General features: G+C 39.4%; 1 protein-coding gene and 1 long non-coding RNA gene across 2 annotated transcripts in view; one reads left to right on the top strand and one right to left on the bottom strand.

Annotated features, from left to right (window-relative positions):
- LOC130297758 (uncharacterized) overlaps positions 1 to 19,611 on the top strand; it is a 127,985-nt gene that overhangs the window by 60,882 nt on the left and 47,492 nt on the right. The gene's annotated exons all lie outside the window — the stretch shown is intronic.
- On the bottom strand, positions 4,553 to 19,052 carry LOC130297754 (myosin-1B-like). Its single transcript, XM_056550610.1, has 40 exons — positions 18,982 to 19,052; positions 18,818 to 18,864; positions 17,010 to 17,223; positions 16,760 to 16,903; positions 16,521 to 16,677; positions 15,867 to 15,894; positions 14,551 to 14,665; positions 14,101 to 14,193; positions 13,946 to 14,009; positions 13,739 to 13,837; positions 13,544 to 13,647; positions 13,322 to 13,460; positions 13,058 to 13,176; positions 12,830 to 12,979; positions 12,572 to 12,742; positions 12,140 to 12,449; positions 11,969 to 12,030; positions 11,788 to 11,875; positions 11,519 to 11,636; positions 11,299 to 11,422; positions 11,076 to 11,212; positions 10,729 to 10,984; positions 10,381 to 10,623; positions 9,420 to 9,596; positions 9,184 to 9,329; positions 9,005 to 9,095; positions 8,524 to 8,913; positions 8,319 to 8,445; positions 8,107 to 8,225; positions 7,812 to 8,008; positions 7,408 to 7,591; positions 7,150 to 7,315; positions 6,569 to 7,002; positions 6,283 to 6,486; positions 6,076 to 6,201; positions 5,820 to 5,990; positions 5,581 to 5,685; positions 5,254 to 5,349; positions 5,028 to 5,159; positions 4,553 to 4,676 (listed from the first exon to the last, which is right to left on the bottom strand). Exons 3-40 carry the CDS (start codon positions 17,208 to 17,210, stop codon positions 4,662 to 4,664), a joined length of 5,802 nt encoding a protein of 1,933 aa, XP_056406585.1. The 5' UTR covers positions 17,211 to 17,223; positions 18,818 to 18,864; positions 18,982 to 19,052; the 3' UTR covers positions 4,553 to 4,661.

Below are 19,611 nucleotides of genomic sequence, written 5' to 3'. Positions count from 1 at the left end.
CTTTAATGCAATTAGCCAATGTAATAGAGGTAATCTTAATATATGACATAATTATTATAATCCACATTTTATAATACTATGTCATAGAAAAAGCAGTAACAATAATAATATATAACAGAATTGTTATAATCCACACTTTAAAACACTAAGTCATAGTAATAGCAGTAATATTAAAAATGTTAAAAATTATTTTTATAATCCGCACTTTATTACAATTGGTCATAGTAGTAGCAGTAATAGTAAAACACGGAGACAAATCCCATGATAATGATAATAATGACATAATTGTTACAGTGTATTATAATTATACATGTATAGTAGGAATCCAGGACAGTGATGAGTAGTGTATACATGTATAGTAGGAATCCAGGGCAGTGATGAGTAGTGTATACCTGTATAGTAGGAATCCAGGACAGTGATGAGTAGATTATACCTGTATAGTAGGAATCCAGGACAGTGATGAGTAGTGTATACCTGTATAGTAGGAATCCAGGACAGTGATGAGTAGTGTATACCTGTATAGTAGGAATCCAGGGCAATGATGAGTAGTGTATACCTGTATAGTAGAAATCCAGGACAGTGATGAGTAGATTATACCTGTATAGTAGGAATCCAGGACAGTGATGAGTAGTGTATACCTGTATAGTAGGAATCCAGGACAGTGATGAGTAGTGTATACCTGTATAGTAGGAATCCAGGGCAGTGATGAGTAGTGTATACCTGTATAGTAGGAATCCAGGACAGTGATGAGTAGATTATACCTGTATAGTAGGAATCCAGGACAGTGATGAGTAGTGTATACCTGTATAGTAGGAATCCAGGACAGTGATGAGTAGTGTATACTGTATAGTAGGAATCCAGGGCAGTGATGAGTAGTGTATACCTGTATAGTAGGAATCCAGGACAGTGATGAGTAGTGTATTCCTGTATAGTAGGAATCCAGGACAGTGATGAGTAGTGCATACCTGTATAGTAGGAATCCAGGACAGTGATGAGTAGTGTATACCTGTATAGTAGGAATCCAGGACAGTGATGAGTAGTATATACCTGTATAGTAGGAATCCAGGACAGTGATGAGTAGTATATACCTGTATAGTAGGAATCCAGGACAGTGATGAGTAGTGTATACATGTATAGTAGGAATCCAGGACAGTGATGAGTAGTGTATACTTGTATAGTAGGAATCCAGGGCAGTGAGGAGTAGTGTATACCTGTATAGTAGAAATCCAGGACAGTGATGAGTAGTGTATACCTGTATAGTAGGAATCCAGGACAGTGATGAGTAGTGTATACCTGTATAGTAGGAATCCAGGGCAGTGATGAGTAGTGTATACCTGTATAGTAGGAATCCAGGACAGTGATGAAGACCCTTTTTTGTGTGCTGCATTTTTTTCTATCGTATTGAAGTTGGAGTACCTAACCAAGCCTCCTATGACTGCGTGCACCCATAAACTTTTTATTGCCATTGATTTGGCGGATGTGCTGCTTCTTTGGAATTCTATCTTTCTATCTACAAATAAATGCAGCAGCACTCTGTTCCAGATGAATGGTATTAGGTTTTATTCATCAAGTGAAAAAATTACGACGTTTCGACCATCTCACACTGTCTTTGTCAAGCACCGGCTTGACAAAGACCTTGAGAGATGGTCGAAACATCGTCATTTTTTCACTTGATGAATAAAGACTAACACCATTCATCTGGAACAGAGTGCTGCTGCATTTTTTTAAATTTTTGGGAGCCCTACCAGGGCCGGACCAGCTTGTACCAGCACAACTTTAATGGAGTGCGGTTCTCCTTCAAGAATATATCTATCTATCTATATCTCATATCTATCTATCTATTTATATCTCATATCTATCTCTCATATCTATCTATCTCATATTTATCTATTTATCTATCTCATATCTATCTATCTATCTATCTATCTCATATCTATCTATCTATTTAGCAACAGAAGAATACAGCAGCACACTGCTAGCACAAAGATATAGATAAAACATGAGTATACAGATACAACATGAAAAGCTATACAGCTATGGTGCAATAAATGGAAATATAAAATTATGAAGTTATGAAATAGTGAGGTACTTAGCTTGCAATTTGGCGGCCAAATAGCTTGGACCGTCCCACCATGGTAAGGTGACCTCATTGGGACGGACCCTACACTATGAATATGCCTCTGTGTGATCAGTTCAGCAGGCATTGCAGGATCTGAAACATCCAAGACACCTTATATACACCTGATAGAGGTGGGTGGGGTGCAAGAGCCAACATGGAGGTAGATACTCCCCCATATGTGTAATACAACCAAAGAATAAGTTAGCCAGCACTATTTGATTCCACACTGCTAGCACAAAGATATAGCTAAAACATGAGTATATAGATGCAAGTACCTCACTATTTCATAACTTCATCATTTTATATTTCCATTTATTGCGCCATAGCTGTATAGCTTTTCATGTTGTATCTATATACTCATGTTTTATCTATATCTTTGTGCTAGCAGTGTGCTGCTGTATTCTTCTGTTGCTGTATATTTAGCCCAGCAGCCTGCACCTGTAAGCCAGGTCCATATAATAGTTTGGAATCAATAGTGCTCGCTAACTTATTCTTTGTTTGTATCTTTTTATCAATCTCATATCTATCTATCTATCTATTTATCTATCTCATATCTATCTATCTATATATCTCATATCTATCTATCTCATATCTATCTATCTATCTCATATCTATCTATCTCATATTATCAATCATCTATATCTATCTCATATCTATCTATCTCTCTATCTCATATCTGTCTATCTCACATCTATCTATCTATCTATCTCATATCTATCAATCATCTATCTATCTCATATCTGTCTATCGCATATCTATCTATCTCATATCTATCTATCTAATATCTATCTCTATCTCATATCTATCTATAAATCATCTATATCTATCTCATATCTATCTATCTCATATCTATCTATCTCATATTTATCTATCTATCTCATATCTATCTATCTCATATCTATATATCTCATATCTATCTATAAATCATCTATATCTATCTCATATATATCTATCTATCTCATATCTATCTATCTCATATCTGTCTATCTCATATCTATCTATCTTATATCTATCTATCAATCATCTATCTATCTCATATCTATCTATCTATCTCATATCTATCTATCTATCTATTGTCACGATTCGGCTGGCTGGAGGTGGATCCTCTGTGCCAGAGAGGGATTGGCGTGGACCGTGTCGGTGGACCAGTTCTAAGTTGCTACTGGTTTTCACCAGAGCCCGCCGCAAAGCGGGATGGTCTTGCAGCGGCGGTAGCAACCAGGTCATATCCACCGGCAACGGCACAACCTCTGTGACAGCTGAGATAAGCGTGGTACAAGGGAGTAGACAAGAGCAAGGTCGGACGTAGCAGAAGGTCAGGGCAGGCAGCAAGGATCATAGTCAGGGGCAACGGCAGGAGGTCTGGAACACAGGCTAGGAACATACAAGGAAACGCTTTCACTGGCACAATGGCAACAAGATCCGGCAAGGGAGTGCAGGGGAAGCACCGGCCCTTTAAATCGCACCGGCCCTTTAAATCGCAAAGACCCGGCGACGGGGAACGAGTCTGGTAAGCGGACTCTGATTGTCTGTGATTACTAACTGTGATTCCAAATGGGCAGTGTCTGGTACTGCAGCTTATGTATACGCAAGTGAATACCAGACACTGCCCACTAGGAAATTTGATGTTGTGATCAATGAAAAATTAGGCATCAATCATAGTAATGTGATTACAGATTTGTTCCTTAGTTTTGCACATTGTTCTAATGGTAATAGACAATTTGTGAATTTCTAGAGTGTAAGATGTGTGTATTACGATCAGAGATACTGATGATATTAACACAAGCCCTTAACTTAATTAGAGGAAGAGATTTTAGAGTAAAATTATGGAGACTGATTTTGTAGATCGTTCTGAACTCCTCTTCCGCACAATATTCACACATGTTGGTATCCTAAATGCTTTTATCATCTATTTTTATTAAGCTTTAACAACATAATGACCATCGATACTCCTTTTTACGGAGTTAGGTGGTCATTGCATATAGGGCAGGCTCAGCCTCAGTCCCAGTATAGTGCTGATCCCACTATATGTGGTGGGTGTCAGCTGTATTTTACAGCCAACACCTACCAGAAACTGCCGTCATCGGAGAGAGTGCACTGAACCCCCAATCCCTGACTGGCCAGGCCCCAGCCCTGATTAAATGCCCAATAACAACTGACTGGGGAGGCCCCACCGTTGAGTAAATGTCTACTAATTCCTGAATGATGAGGCCCCACCTCTGAATAACTTATCCACCAATCCCTGACTGGTGAGGCCGCACCCCTGAATACATGTCCACAAATCTCTTATTGGCCAGGCCTCACCCCTGAGTAAATGTCCACCAATCCCTGCAAACTGGTAAACATTTAGTATCTAACATGTAAAAATACAGATTAATTTGATAGTACATATTTACCTATAAAAAAAATAAAGAACCACAGAAGGAATTTTTAGTTTTTAGAATTTTATTTGCATCTAGAGCTAAACATAGAGATTTACATACAAAGTATTACAGCTGAGTCCATATTATATGAACGTCTTCTGTAAATCACAGTGTCCGCTTTACTCTTCTGCTTTCTGGAATGAGAAGAAAATAAGGGTTAACTCCAGAAGAGCAAACTTTATACCTAGGTACTTAGTGATGAAAGTCGGGACACTCTCAGTGTCAGGACTGGAAGGTCAGAAACAGCTTTGGTTATTTAATCCCTTAAGGATGTAGCCAAATTTGTAACCATATTTTTCCACCATCTTTTATTGAGTGGTCAACTAAAGTTTTTGTTTTCTTTTTTAATATTAGATCCTTTCTATGACAAGTTTTTATAAAAACACATTTTTCAGGACCCTGAAACCCCTAACCTTGAGATAAAGTTTATTCTATTAAAAAAACTAAATTTAAGATGATTTTGGGATACATTTTGAAGTCCTTACCTTGCCGATGTCACGGCTCTTGGCTCTTAGTTTGTTGACCTGAGATTCAGCAATGTCGGCACGTTCCTCAGCCTCTTCCAGCTCATGTTGAGTCTTCCTGAATCTGGATATATGGACGTTGGCCTGTTCCTCCTAAAATATTAGATAAAGATTTGTTTTTTTTTAGAGAAGATCTTGTGTGTTTAATCTAAAATGGTAAATTATGTAGGGTACTTGATCTACTTACAACATCTTCTGCTTGTCTCTTGTAAGCTTTGACTTTGATTTGTAACTTGTCCACTAAGTCCTGAAGCCTGAACACGTTCTTCTTGTCCTCCTCAGACTGTGAAATGAAATAGCAAAAAAAGTATAAATTAGTAAATAAAGAATTGCTGTTATGGAAAATTAACAGTTAATCTTGAATTAAACTTTCCTGACAGAGAGTGACATATCTAGTGGCATCCCCCCCCCCCCCCCCCCCCCATCTGTAAATGCCCACATGACCTCAGGAATCCTGGGAAATAGTATATAATATACAATAGTATATAAAGCATATAAAGAAAAATTTGCAGACCTGGTAGGTCAGTTCCTTGACTCTTCTCTCAAATTTACGCACACCCTTGACTGCATCAGAGCTTCTTTTCTGTTCTGCTTCAAGTTCATTCTCAAGTTCGCGCACCTATAATATATTATAATACTGTAAATGTTCTGTAAAGGTATAACTTCACTTTCGAACAGACATAGCAATAAGGGTTTACCACAATTTGGTCTTCACTTTGTGTATTTTAAGTATATAACAAAACTTGGACTCACCCTGGCCTCCAGTTTTTGGAGTTGCTTCTTGCCACCTTTCATGGCCAACTGCTCAGCCTCATCCAGACGATGCTGAAGATCCTTCACTGACTGCTCAAGGTTCTTCTTCATCCTTTCAAGGTGAGCACTGGTGTCCTGTTCCTTCTTCAATTCTTCAGCCATCATAGCCGCCTGACAAAGTTTAAAGGTAAAAAGAATAACTAAAACATATATTTTTTGTCTTGATTACATTGTTTGATTGGTTATGAAAACTTACATCTGTAATGGCCTTCTTAGCTTTATCTTCTGCATTCCTGGATTCTTGGATGGCTTCTTCCACTTCACTTTGCAATTGGGAGACATCACTTTCCATCTTCTTCTTAGTGTTTATAAGGCTGGTGTTCTGGTGGAATAAATGGTAATTTACTATGTCTTAAATATTGTTCCTGAAAATGATTTACCAAAATTCTGAAATCTTACTAACCTGGGAATGAAGCAACGTGACACGTTCGCTGACATCGACAAGCTCCTGTTCTGCCACCCTTCTGCCACGCTCTGTCTGTTCCAGGGCAGACCTCATCTCTTCAATTTCTGCACTCATCAGGTTATTTCTCCTTTCAGAAATAGCCAGCTGTTCCTTCAGGTCCTCACTTACTCTGATGGCATCATCAAGGTGGAGTTGGGCATCCTAATTTGGAATTGATTCAATAAGTCATCCAATTGGCATTCTCGTCTTAAATTCCAATCACATTGATCTTTTATAATCTCACCTTTAATTGTCCCTGAACATTCCTGAGTTGTTTCTGGGCCTCTGCAGCCTGGCGGTTGGCATGGCTTAGTTGGATCTCCATTTCATTGAGATCTCCTTCCATCTTCTTCTTCAGCCTCAGAGCATCATTCCTGCTTCTGATCTCAGCATCCAAAGTGCTCTGCATGGACTCCAAAGCTCGTTGGCTGTTTCTCTTGATTTGATCGATCTCTTCATCTTTCTCTGCAATCTTTCTATCAATTTCAGATTTGATTTGTGTCAGCTCTAGCTGTACCCGGAGGATCTTAGCTTCTTCATGCTCCAGGGTTGCCTCAGCCTCTTCCAAGGATGACTGTATTTCAGATTTCTCCTGCTCTACTGTTTTCTTGGCCTTTTCCAGTTCATGAATAATTTTTCCAGACCCTGCAATTTGTTCTGTCAGGTCTGAGATCTCCTCTGATTGAAAAAAAAAATCAAATTTCAATTTAACCACTGCCAAGCATACTCTTTATGACACTCAAAGAATACATACATGTGCGTAATGACTATGAAGACCATTATTAGAATATGACTTCTAGATAGTTAATTGTCTCGTTTACTTACGATGAAGGTTCTTGTTTTCTCTCTTCAGAGTCTCAAGCTGTTCTAATGCTTCTTCATATGAGTTCTTCATCTTGAAGACTTCAGTGCTAAGTGATCTAGCCTCTTTTAGGGAGGCCTCTAATTCAGCCTGAGTCTCTTCATATTTCTGCTTCCATTCTGCCAGCACCTGAACATCCAAAACATTTTATGTAGGCTATGCATAATAAAACAATGCATCAAATACTGTCTACTCTCTGCATAAGAACATTGGGCCCAAACCTTGTCAAAGTTCCTCTGCTTTTTATCCAGGGCGGCGCACATTGCATTAGAGCGTTCTACATCCACCATCAAGTCCTCAACTTCACTATGAAGTCTTTGTTTGGTCTTCTCCAGAGAGGCACATTTTGAGTTCACAGCCTCAATTTGCTCCTCAGCTTCCTGGAGGCGCTGAGCAAGCTTCTTCCTGTTATACAAAATGTCCATGATAAAGTGCACAGATAATTTACTTTTACTTAGATAAGATGTTGACTCTTAGGCAGATTTGTGCTGCAAAGCCATTTTGCATCCAGTTTTGGCCAAGAAATTACAACAGATATTTCACTAGGGCCACATTATGCAATTATATGGAAAGCAAAAGATCAGCTTTTTTCTATGTGTTACTGTTTATTGAATTTGAAACCTACTTGGCTTCTTCCAGTTCTTCTGTGCGCTGGATGGCATCAGTCTCATATTTTGTTCTCCACTGGGCAACTTCTCCATTGGCCTTGGAGAGAGCACGTTGAAGTTCACCCTTGGCTTCCTGCTCCTCTTCATATTGTTCCCTGAGTAGGTCACAGTCATGGCGGGATGATTGCAGCCCATGAGCAAGGGCATTCTTGGCCTTTAGGAGGAAAAAAAAACAATAAACATTTAAATAAAAGTGATTTTGTGATGTGGTTCAAACCAAAAGGTCATGTTTGCTTAAAAGTGTCCCAATACCTTTACTTCCTCCTCAAGATGCCTCTTCAGCTCCTCAATTTGCTGAGTGAAAGCTTGTTTCCCTCTGGAGAGCTGAGAAATAAGTGACTCTTTCTCTTCAAGCTGGCGACTATATTCACCTTTGTAAATAAATTAACAGCAACCAAGTTGGTAAAGTGGTGTATGTATTGATGTAAACTACATAAAGAATTAGGTTTTCTATAGATTAGTACCATTTTCTGTCTGAAGACGAGCTCTCTGTGTATTGAGGTCATTGATCACTCTATGATGCTCTTCTTCTTTGGTGCTAACTTCACTAAACTGGTCCTCAAGGGTTCTGCACATTTTTTCAAAGTTGGCCTGTTAAATATAAAGGTATTAAGACTTCTTATTTATGTTAAACCTAAACAATTTGAGGTCAACAAAAGATGCACATACTTTGGCTTTGGAGACAGTTTCCAAGTTGCTGGCAAGGTCATCGATCTCCATCTTGAGTTCACTCTTCTCCTTTTCCAGCTTCTGTTTGACTCGCTGCAGATTATCAATTTGTTCCCCAAACTCAGCCACACTATCAGCATGCTTTTTGCGGAGAGATGCAGCAGTGGCTTCATATTGTAAGGTGGATTCTTCCAGATCACGTCTCATCTTCTGGAATTCAGCCTCTCGCTTCTTGTTCATCTCAATCTGAGCAGAGGTTGCACCACCAGCTTCTTCCAGGCGCTCGCTGATCTCTTCAAGCTCTCTTGAGAGGTCTGAACGTTGTTTCTCAGCCTTGGCACGAGATGCACGCTCTGCCTCAATTTCTTCCTCCAGTTCCTCAATACGAGCCTATTGTTTAATTGTAAAATAAAGTATGGTATAACAAGACATAGTGAATAGGAATTTGGATCATGTTCCGCGAAAGACTGTAAAATTGTACCTGGAGCTCCTTAATTTTCTTTTGGAGCTGAGCTCCCAGAGCCTGTTCATCCTCAATCTTACTCTGGAACTGACTGATTTCAAAGTCCTTCCTGTTCATTAGCAGAAAAACAAAATGCACTGAATATATGAAGTCTTCTCCAGCACCCACTTATGACCATCATTACTTTATGTTCCTACTTTTTAAGTTTTTCATCCATTTGTTGTCTGTCATTTTCCAAGTCCATCAAGGACTCCTGAGATAACTTTAAGTCACCTTCCAGCTTTCTCTTAGACCTCTCCATGTCCATGCGAAGCTTCTTCTCTTGCTCTAATGATCCTTCAAGCTACAATAAAATATGTACATGAAAAATAGCCAAATGATTACGACCCAGTCTTTTTTTTTTTTTAATATAGAACCAAATAATTCTGCTCACATCATCCACTTGTTGTTCCAGCTTTGTTTTGGCCTTTGTTAGGGTGTTGACTTTGTCCTCTTCAGCTTGCAGATCATCCAAGGTTTGTTGGTGGGCTTCCTGGAGAGCTTTCTTTTCTTTGGTTAGCTTAGCAGTGTTTTCATCAAGCACAGCCATCTCTTCTGTCAGATTTTTCACCTGTATGTTAAAAAAAATAGAAGCTAGTAAGTAGTATTTTATCATATCTGGTGCACCAATTTACCATGTATGAGGTGCCATATGATTGAGTCATTGTTCTTTCTGGATAACTTATTTCCACATACATAAGGGTGGACATATGAGATTAACAGAGGGCTGTAATAGAGAATGAACAACCATTGACTTCTGTGTTTTACCGGTACGCCCTAGGTGTCAATGGCCACTAAATGTCTCATTTTTATAGCTTTATTGATAATACATTTGATTTTTGGAGGATCCATCAGAATCAGTTTGTTGCAGGGGACAGACTTCAAGGAATTTCCTGGTTTAGAGAACCCATTTTTAATACCTTATTGGGGAATTCAAGTTAATAGAATGTGATCCTTCAAAAGGTACTGTGTAATGCTTAATTTCTCCAGTGGTCGTGTTGAGTGGGATTAAGCTGGCCACTCTCATAGGTTCAGCCAAGCATTTTTTTCTCAATGGGAAGAGGGGAGAAAGCTAACGACATACTACTCTTATTTCCCCAAGAATTATACAATATTTGTCCCCTGATATCTGTCATTGTAGGGATTCCACTATATACCTTATATGGTCAGCTGATCACAGAAAAATGGACATGTTTGACCAACACTTATTTATATGTGTATAGGTAGCTTCCTGTCAGGTTCTCCTGATGTTCACAACATGGGACAACCTGAAATTAATTTATTCCCAGTACCCACTGACCATAAAGGTAGAATAATCTACAGCATAATAATATGCTGTACATTTTAGTGAATACCTTATTTTCTGTGGCATGTTTCTCCTTTTCTACTTTGGCCAGTGTCAGCTCCAGATCATCAATGTCCTTTTTCAGTTCGGAGCACTCGTCCTCCAGTTTCCTCTTTTTGGCAGTGAGTTCAGCGTTTGATTCTTCTTCATCTTCTAGCCTCTCATTGATCTCTTTGATTTTGCTTTCCAGTTGGATCTTAGCTTTGATGAGATTTTCACATCTTTCCTCTGCATCTGCCAGACCCTCAGATTCCTGCAAAAAACAGTGGAAACCAAGTTCATCCCTGTTTCCTAATATGTTTCTATAATACAGATCTACAGCCATGTATGGTGGGATCCATTCAGATCAACCACTTACAGATGTAACTTGGAGCAGCAGGTCATTCTTCTCTTGGAGAATTTTTGCCATCTTCTCCTCCAGCTCCTTTTTCTTTGCTTCTGACTTTGCCAAGGCTTCCTTTGTTTTCTCAAACTCATCTTTCATGTTGGCCATCTCTTTTTCAGACTCGGCACTCTTCAGAAGGGGCTTAATCTTGAAATAAAGTTTCATCCAAGGCCAGTGTTTGACGTTCATGAAAGAACGGATATTGTACTGAATGCTGAATATAGACTCTCTGGAAACAAATCATATTTTTGTCACAGAATGGTCCAAAAAAAAAAAAAAAGACAGAACTTGTATTGTTCTAAATGTTTAGTTGAAGCTACCTCCTCTCCATCATCCTCTTGAACTCAACTCTCATGAGGTATCCTCTGCACATAGCCTGAGTGCGAGTGATCAGCTGTGCCAATTTCTCATCTCGCATCTCTTCAAGAGTACCCAACAGACCAGCCTTGAAAAAGACCTACAAGAGATAGAATTTGATATAAAATGAAGTATTTTTTAAAATTATTTCCATAATATAAAAATATATAATTTTAAAAAACCTACCTTAGTGTGCCCAAACTTGTATTGTGTGTGGTCAACATCGATGGATCCAAGAAGTTTCTCTGAAGCCTTCTTGCTGTCAATGAACTGACCTTCTGGAATAGCACTGGCATTGAGGACCTTGTAACTGTATTAACATGTGGAATAGATTTGTTTAATGTTCATGTCTACCTGTAACTATTGTTTCTGCTAATATCAACCAAGGTAAATGTTTCATCCATACCGCTGTTTGAAGTCAGCATAGAGGATTCTGCTGGGAAATCCTTTCCTGCAAATCCTGATGCCTTCAAGCACACCATTACACCTGAGCTGGTGCATGACCAGGTAGTGATCCATAGCACCTGTATTAATCAAATTCATCAGTAAGTTAACATGTTAAAGGATATGTATTTTAATCAAAGCTATCATAACACTGAATGCAAATATAAAGACATGCTTCTTGAGAAATTTATGTATGCACTTTGCCATTTAGAATATAGTCCCACAGTTTACCTGGTGTTTTGGTTTCATTGGGGATCAGACAACGTACAAAGTGGGGGTGGGTGCTTCTCAAGTTGGACATCAGCTTGTTCAGATTTTCCTTTAGATACATGAAATTATATTCATGAGGAAATCCAATATAAAATATAGATACAATTATAGAAATATCTGCATTGAATTGTTTTATACATACCCTGAAAAGAGCAGACACAGTCTGGAAGGAGGAACCCTTCTTCTTACCACCCTTCTTTCCCTCTAAACCACAGAACATATTGTTAAGATGTGTGTTTTTTTTTGGTATGACAGTGTTTTGTGTGGTTGTATTATTGTATACGTTAATATGTTAATAGTGACATAATATTACCAGCTTCTGCTTGTGCATGTGCAGAATACAAGAAAGCCAAGAGTTTCATTGAAGACTTCTGGTAGAGCCCAATGACGGTCTCATTCAGTGGGTCCTTGTTCTTGTCAAGCCAGCCAGTGATGTTATAGTCCACAGTCCCAGCATAGTGCACCAAGGAGAAGTGAGCTTCTGCTTTCCCTTTGCCAGGTTTGGGCTTCTCAAAGTTCTTGCACTTGCCAAGATGCTGGTCATAGAGCTTGTTCTTGAAGGAAGTGTCACTAGCCTTGGGGAACATGCATTCCTCCTCAAGGATGGAGAAGATGCCCATTGGCTGTGAAAATCATGGGGTATAGATAAGATTAGTGCTTTCCTTCATATTAAAATTAAAAAACAAAGTTTTATCATTTAAACTGACTATATTAAAAAAAAAAGTACTTCAGAAGACAAAAATACCTTCTCAATAAGCTCAATGCAGGCAGCCAGGTCCATGCCGAAGTCGATGAACTCCCACTCGATTCCTTCCTTCTTGTACTCCTCTTGTTCCAGCACAAACATGTGGTGGTTGAAGAACTGTTGCAGTTTCTCGTTGGTGAAGTTGATGCAGAGTTGTTCCAAGCTGTTGTACTGATTATAATAAAATATTTCCCTTCATTATTTGTTACACCAATGGCATATTTACACAGGATGTCATGTGATGTTACATTTACTTACATCAAAGATCTCAAAGCCGGCAATGTCCAAGACACCGATGTAGTGCTGTCTTGCCTGCTTGGTGTCCAGCTGCTCATTGATACGGATGACCATCCACAAGAACATCTTTTCAAAGACGGACTTGGCCAAGGCACCAACATTGTTGTACACCTACCCAGAAATAATAACCATGTCAGTTTTGTGACAGTCTTCAAATTATGATCCTTGTACTAAAATGGCAGGACCTACCTGTGGGACAGTTTGACCTTTGGTCACAAATTCATTTCCAACTTTGACTCTTGGGTAGCACAAAGCTTTCAGCAGATCAGCTGAGTTCAGACCCATCAGATAGGCAATCTTGTCAGCCACTGAAAAACAAGTTTAGGTTTCCCAAAGAATAGCTGATTTTTCATGTTATATTCAAATAAAATATTTCAAAAGTTCAAAAATTCAAAGAGGCAAGATAACCATTCATTCAGTTTGAGAAATGTCTGACATTGAATTACAACCAACCTTCTGTGCCGTCGGGCTCGGCCTGCTCCTCTCTTTGCTTCTGCTTGAACTTCAAGTTGCCGTAGTGCATTACAGCACCAGTCAGTTTGTAGATGCCCAACTTCTCATCTGAATTGAACCCCAGAACGTCAATGGCAGTCTGTAAGTAAAAGGCAGAAGTTTTTGGAAGGAACTTATTGCAATCAAAAATATTTGCCAATCTAAATAAGGAAATGGACTTACATCTGTAGCCATCAACTCCTCCTGGTCATCAATGCTGGCCACTGTGATCTCACCTTGGCTCACAAATGTAAAGTCATATGGGTTAGTTGTGATCAGTAGCATATCTGTAATAAGAAGTTTTTGTTTTGTAATTGGTTGTTACTAATCAAAACCACAGTCAATGAAGCACATATTACTTCTTATGCGGTGACTAACCGATCAGTTCTGGTTTCTTGTTGGACATGATCTGGTAGAAGATATGGTAGCTCCTTTCTGCAGACAGCTGGAATGTTACTCTGGACTTTTCCAGTAGATCTTGGTTAAAAAAAAAACAACAAATAAATACATTTTTGTAAAATATATATATATTTGAACTTATAAGTGGGGTAATAAATATTTTCTAGAAATTTTACTTCTACTTACATGTTTCAATATCAGCAGATGCCAGTTTTCCTGTGGCACCAAAGTGGATTCTAATGAATTTACCCTAAAGATTTTAATGACAGAATCTTACTTTTGTTTACTTATATATTTTTTGACAATAGAAAAAAGTTGATTATTACAATCGCTAAACTTACAAAACGGGAGGAGTTGTCATTTCTGACTGTCTTGGCATTACCAAAAGCCTCTAGCAATGGGTTAGCCGAGATAATCTGGTCTTCAAGGTTGCCCTGTGAAAACAGATAACAAAAAATTCTAAGATAAGCTACATATATATCAGGACACAGAAAGTTTAATTTTTTAGTTTTTTTTAGATTGATATCCTTTCTTCAGGAGAGTCTATTAATAATAGATTGGTGGGGGTCTAACTCCTGGCATCCCTGTCGATCACCCGTGCAAGGAACTGCAGCTTTGTCCTGTTCACTGCACCACGGCTACTAAACCTAAAATTATTGCAAGGATACGCGACAGTACAAATTGAAACGACTGTATCCCCACCGATCTGATATTAATAGTCTAGCTGAAATATAGGTATATCAGTTTTTCTAGGCGGGATAACTCCTTTAAGTTACTGAAAGCCAAATGACCTTTTGTGAAGCGGCCTGCTCCTCCTGCTTCTTCTTGTCACCAGCTGCTGCAATTGTTGCAAAGTACTGGATGACACGTTTCGTGTTTACAGTCTTCCCGGCACCAGATTCTCCGCTATGTATAATAAGATATTAAAAGTATTTTATATTTATTAATGGTGACAAAATAACTATTTATTGCTGGTATATCTGATCAGAAATATCTTCTATTTTAATTAGTATGAGGTTCAAGCAGAATAAGTTTTTATAAACGGTAGAAGAGGTTGTCTGTAGTGTTATTCATTGAAATTATTCAGTGTAGACCTTCTGTTCTAATATCTCAAAATCTTTATAGGCACCTGGGGGAACGAACTTATAAATATATCATTTTGGTGAAATCCTGTCTCTAAATGGTGTCATATTATGCTTAATTAAAGGATAACTGTAGTGTTACCGTTTTATATATGCCTGGGCCTCAAAAATAAACAAAATAAACTCATACATACCTTCCTACGAGCCCCCGTTGGTCCGGCACAGGCCTCACGGTCCGGCAGTGCTGACGTCATTCCACTTCCTGGGGACGGGGATGCCGCAGAGCCATCGGTGTATCATAGGTCGTAGCGATGTCCTGCCCTGGCTGGTAATAGGCTAAGCCGACTGTAATGTAAGAAGCCGGCCAGAGCTCCTTACATGACAGTGGGCTCAGCCTATCACCAGCTGATGGGGGACATCGCTACGGCCAGTGATACACCGACGGCTCTGTGGCGTCCCCAGGAAGTGGAAAGACGTCAGCACTGCCGGACCGTGAGGCCTGTGCTGGACCAACGGGGGCTCGTAGGAAGGTATGTATGAGTTTATTTTGTTTACTTTTGAAGCCCGGTCACAGGCATATATAAAACTGTACCACTACAGTTGTCCTTTAATACTACCATATGGTGTCACAAATACCTACACAATGCCATATACTAAACATATTACACAGTATTCATATAGCAGTGCGATATAACACCATCTAACACCACAATACAGTGCCTGACTGCCACAGCAGCAATATTATTTATTAAGCAATAAGTTATTTGGTTCACACGGTGGAGAAGCTTGCATGGCCCTATGTGGTGGAGACCTTAGTATATTTACCCCATTTGCTTATATCTCTCCCTCCGTATCACTACTATTTCCTAAGCTCATAAATTGCTGGAATACTAATGTGTATTTGTAAAGGCAATAAAAAGATTGTTTGGTAAGGTGACTTGTTACTATATGATTAGTGGACCCTTCAAGTAATTTCTTTATTTATTACAATTCCATCAATTTACTTTATCATGTCTAATACTTACGTAATCAGGACAGACTGGTTTTCACGATCTGTTTAAAAAAAAAGAAAGAGGAATGATATTCTTACAAATTCTACATAATAGTGAACTAGTGTTCCCACTAATTAGAATATATATATATATATATATATATATATATATATATATATAGGCGTTTCTGCTATGCTTTTAAAATCACCTTTTTTTAGTTTTTTTAATCTATTTTTAATCATGTAAAATACATTTTGGACTTTTATCTTATTTTTGGGAGCTGGAATTTTCTTCTCTCTTTTTTGTTGAGTGTTCCCACTATGGTCCCTAGAGAATAAATTGTGCTACACACTTTTGAACATATGTGTAAGCCATTACATCCATCCCACAACATCAAAGGATTAAGGACTATAGTGTCATGTGCTTTTATTCATTCTAGCTCTTTAGGGAATGTTTCGTGAATATCACTGGCTCATTTATCTGATATAAATAATACATAATCAATGTATCTAATAATTATTTAACCTATCCTGATCATTAGCTTTTCTAAAACCTGTGTCCCTGTGATATAACATGATATGCAAAGGGAAGCATTAAGCCTTTTATAATTGTCTATTGATAATGGAGTTAGTTTGGGCAAGAGATCCTCTCAATATCCTCCCACAATAGATAGTAGACTGTACTCACCAGTTAACATGAACTGATAGGCGTTATCAGAGATGGAGAAGATGTGGGGTGGGGCCTCCTGACGCTTCTTGCCTCGGTAGGCATTGACCACCTCAGGGTTGTACACGGGCAGCCACTTGTAGGGATTTACTGTGGCACAAAACAGCCCAGAATAGGTCTGAAGGATGACCAAAAAAAGATATTAAGTATATGGTCGAAACAACTTAGACTCCATTCATCATGTAGAGAGCAGAGCTTACGTAGATCATCCAGGCTGCATAACGCTCTTTGAGGTTATACAAGACAGATGGTTCATTCAAGTGGGTCATCATGGCCATGTCTTCAATTTTATCGTACTTTGGGGGGTTCATGGGGAAAATTTCATCTTCCTTCACTGTTACAGTCTGTATCGAAAAAAGAAACATTGTGAGAAGCGACATCTTTATTATTTTTGTGACTATGAATTTATATGTTTTGTAATCTACCAAATTTCCATCCTGTGGTACTTACGGTGTTATCTTCCTTCTTTACGGTGACTTTTCCTCCTTCACGACTCTGAACAACTCCTTTGACATACATTGTCTTTGGGTCAATCACAAAGACAGATGTTTTGGCATCAAATGGGCGATTTTGGGCCTCAATTCTTTCCTTTTCTGACTTTCTGAGGTATTGTGCTGCTGGCCCAAAGGCAGCCATCTCACCGTCACCCATGGCTGGTGATTTTCTGTATGGAACAAATAAAAATGTATCTGTTATCTTCTCATTTATATGTATATACAAGCTACATTAAAGGGGTTATCCATCATCGGGAGGGTTACTTTTTTTCTTAACTATGCCCATTCTGTAATATAAGAAAAAAGAAATCTCTACTTCCGTTAAGCGCTTTCGTGATGCCTCCGGTATTCTGCTGCGATTCCCGGTGTGATCCTCTTCCTGCTTTCTGGGCCCAATATGTCACGCTGCAGCTCACTGATTGACAATGTGACAGATTGGGCTTTTGCATCAGAAAGAAGATCGGGACCCTGGCCCAATATGTCACAGTGAGGCTAAGCCAACCTCTGGCCGAGGCGGGACAACACTGCCAGTGATTTGCTGAGCTGTAGCATGACGTATTAGCGTAAGCAGGAAGTGGATCGCACTACAACTTTATATATATATACAGGACGGATACAACGCAGCACTCCAAAGTAGTGATCAATTAGTGGCTTTATTAATCACAAAGTGATTAATAAAGCCACTAATTGATCACTACTTTGGAGTGCTGCATTGTATCCGTCCTGTATCTACCAGCTGGAACCCCGGGCCAGGGTTCAACCTCCGCTTGCACCATACTACTATTTTCCAAGGTGCTGCTCTATCTGCTGTGATGTATATATATATATATATATATATATATATATTACAGAATGGGCATAGTTTATAATAGATAACCTCTCTTGCTGGATAACTCCTTTAATTCTAGACTTGCAAATGTAATATAAAAAAAAAAAAAAAAGGGAGGGAGGGAGAGACAGACGGGGGGGGGGGGGGGGGGGGGCGCAACCTGTGCCGTTACTCTGATGGCAATCGATGCCGTAATGCAAGAGTACAACACCTTGTAGCATATGTCACCCAATTGCAGGGTAGAGGACCGGGAGCTGCCGGAGGTAATCCCGTGTCGGAGGTTGTCTCTGACCGGTGCTGGATAGCTTGAGTTGATCTTTGGAAGCAGGAGAAAAGATCCTCGTAGTGGCGCTCACTCGGTGGTTACTGGCAGTAGCCGGGAGAGGTATGTGAAGCCTCGGTCGGCACAATAAGCGATAGCGGCCAGGTGGAATAATAAATCAAAAGTTTTAATGGAGGGACTACGTGTTACGAGGGGCAAGACCCCCTCTTCGTCAGATCCAATGAAGAGGGGGTCTTGCCCCTCGTAACGCGTAGTCCCTCCATTAAAACTTTTGATTTATTATTCCACCTGTCCGCTATCGCTTATTGCTGACCGAGGCTTCACATACCTCTCCCAGCTACTGCCAGTAACCACCGAGTGAGCGCCACTACGAGGATCTTTTCTCCTGCTTCCACGGGACAACTCAAGCTTAATTCTAGACTTTGCATTTAATAAAGTATTTACTTTTGTCAGAATAATACTTTAAAAATTGCTAACTTATTTAGTTTATACATAATTGTGGTTGAAACTGCATCAATACTGCAGCAATGTTCCCACGTGCATGACTATTAGGCTGTTAAAAAACTACAACTCCCATGTTTTGCTGCATGGCCGCAGTTGGGGAAACAAACTGTCCCCAAGACATCTGCCTCCTTGCACTTGGCTATCTTACCTTTGTGTATCCTTCTACGATGGAAAATAGGGTTCAAAGGATTTTTGCTGCGGGGAAAAAAAATGGTTATTATAATAATTTTTCTAGATTTCTGTATCTCCCTTTCTCCTCTATTCTTTCTTTCACTTATTGTCTATTTTATAATCTAGTTATAATATCACAACCTTGTTTGAGGGCTTCCTCATGCGAACTAAAAGAGCTCAGTCCAGCGAGCAGATCAGTAATACCCTTCCCCTCTCCCAAGTGGCAGCAATTTACTGAAGACTTGTGTTTTCTTTCATCTCTCTGGTGCTGGAGCAAAGTAGGGCAAAGATCTGTCTGTATGAGTGTGTATTACAGACATGTATGCATATTAGTTCTTCTCCAGAAGGAACAGAGCCAGCTCTCAGTATAGAGAGAGGGTCCGGACAAAGGCGAATAGTGAGGGACCAGTTGGGCATCGGGGCTAGGTATAGCTTTTTTCTATTTTCCTAATTATTTATTGTAGATTGTGTGTGTGTGTGTGGGGGGGGGGGGGCTGTATTACACAGGCAACTGTGGGCTGAACAGGCTGATAACTGCCCCATGTAATTGACCCAGTGATCCGCCTACGCTTGTCCATCATCTGATCTGATCACAGGGGTTTTTACATGTTTAAAAATCCTCATTTGTTGGCCACACATCTTCCCGCATTAGAGGAAGTGGAGGATGCCGAATGATAGAAGTATAGGAGGACCACATGAGCACTCCAGCGATTGTTTGTGCAGCCCTGCCCGAACAATTACCCAACTGTGCAATAACAAGCCTATTAGTTT

Source organism: Hyla sarda, chromosome 13 (genome assembly GCF_029499605.1).
Source record: "Hyla sarda isolate aHylSar1 chromosome 13, aHylSar1.hap1, whole genome shotgun sequence".
Taxonomy (NCBI): domain Eukaryota; kingdom Metazoa; phylum Chordata; class Amphibia; order Anura; family Hylidae; genus Hyla; species Hyla sarda.
This window is presented reverse-complemented; position numbering and strand designations above follow the sequence as displayed.

Coding starts and splice junctions, on each gene's coding strand:
- LOC130297754 (XM_056550610.1), bottom strand. CDS start 17,210: ATGGGTGACGGTGAGATGGCTGCCTTTGGGCCAGCAGCACAATACCTC. Junction 8,446..8,523: donor AAACTGTCTCCAAAGCCAAA/GTATGTGCATCT, acceptor TATATTTAACAG/GCCAACTTTGAAAAAATGTG. Junction 5,686..5,819: donor TCCAAAAACTGGAGGCCAGG/GTGAGTCCAAGT, acceptor AATATATTATAG/GTGCGCGAACTTGAGAATGA.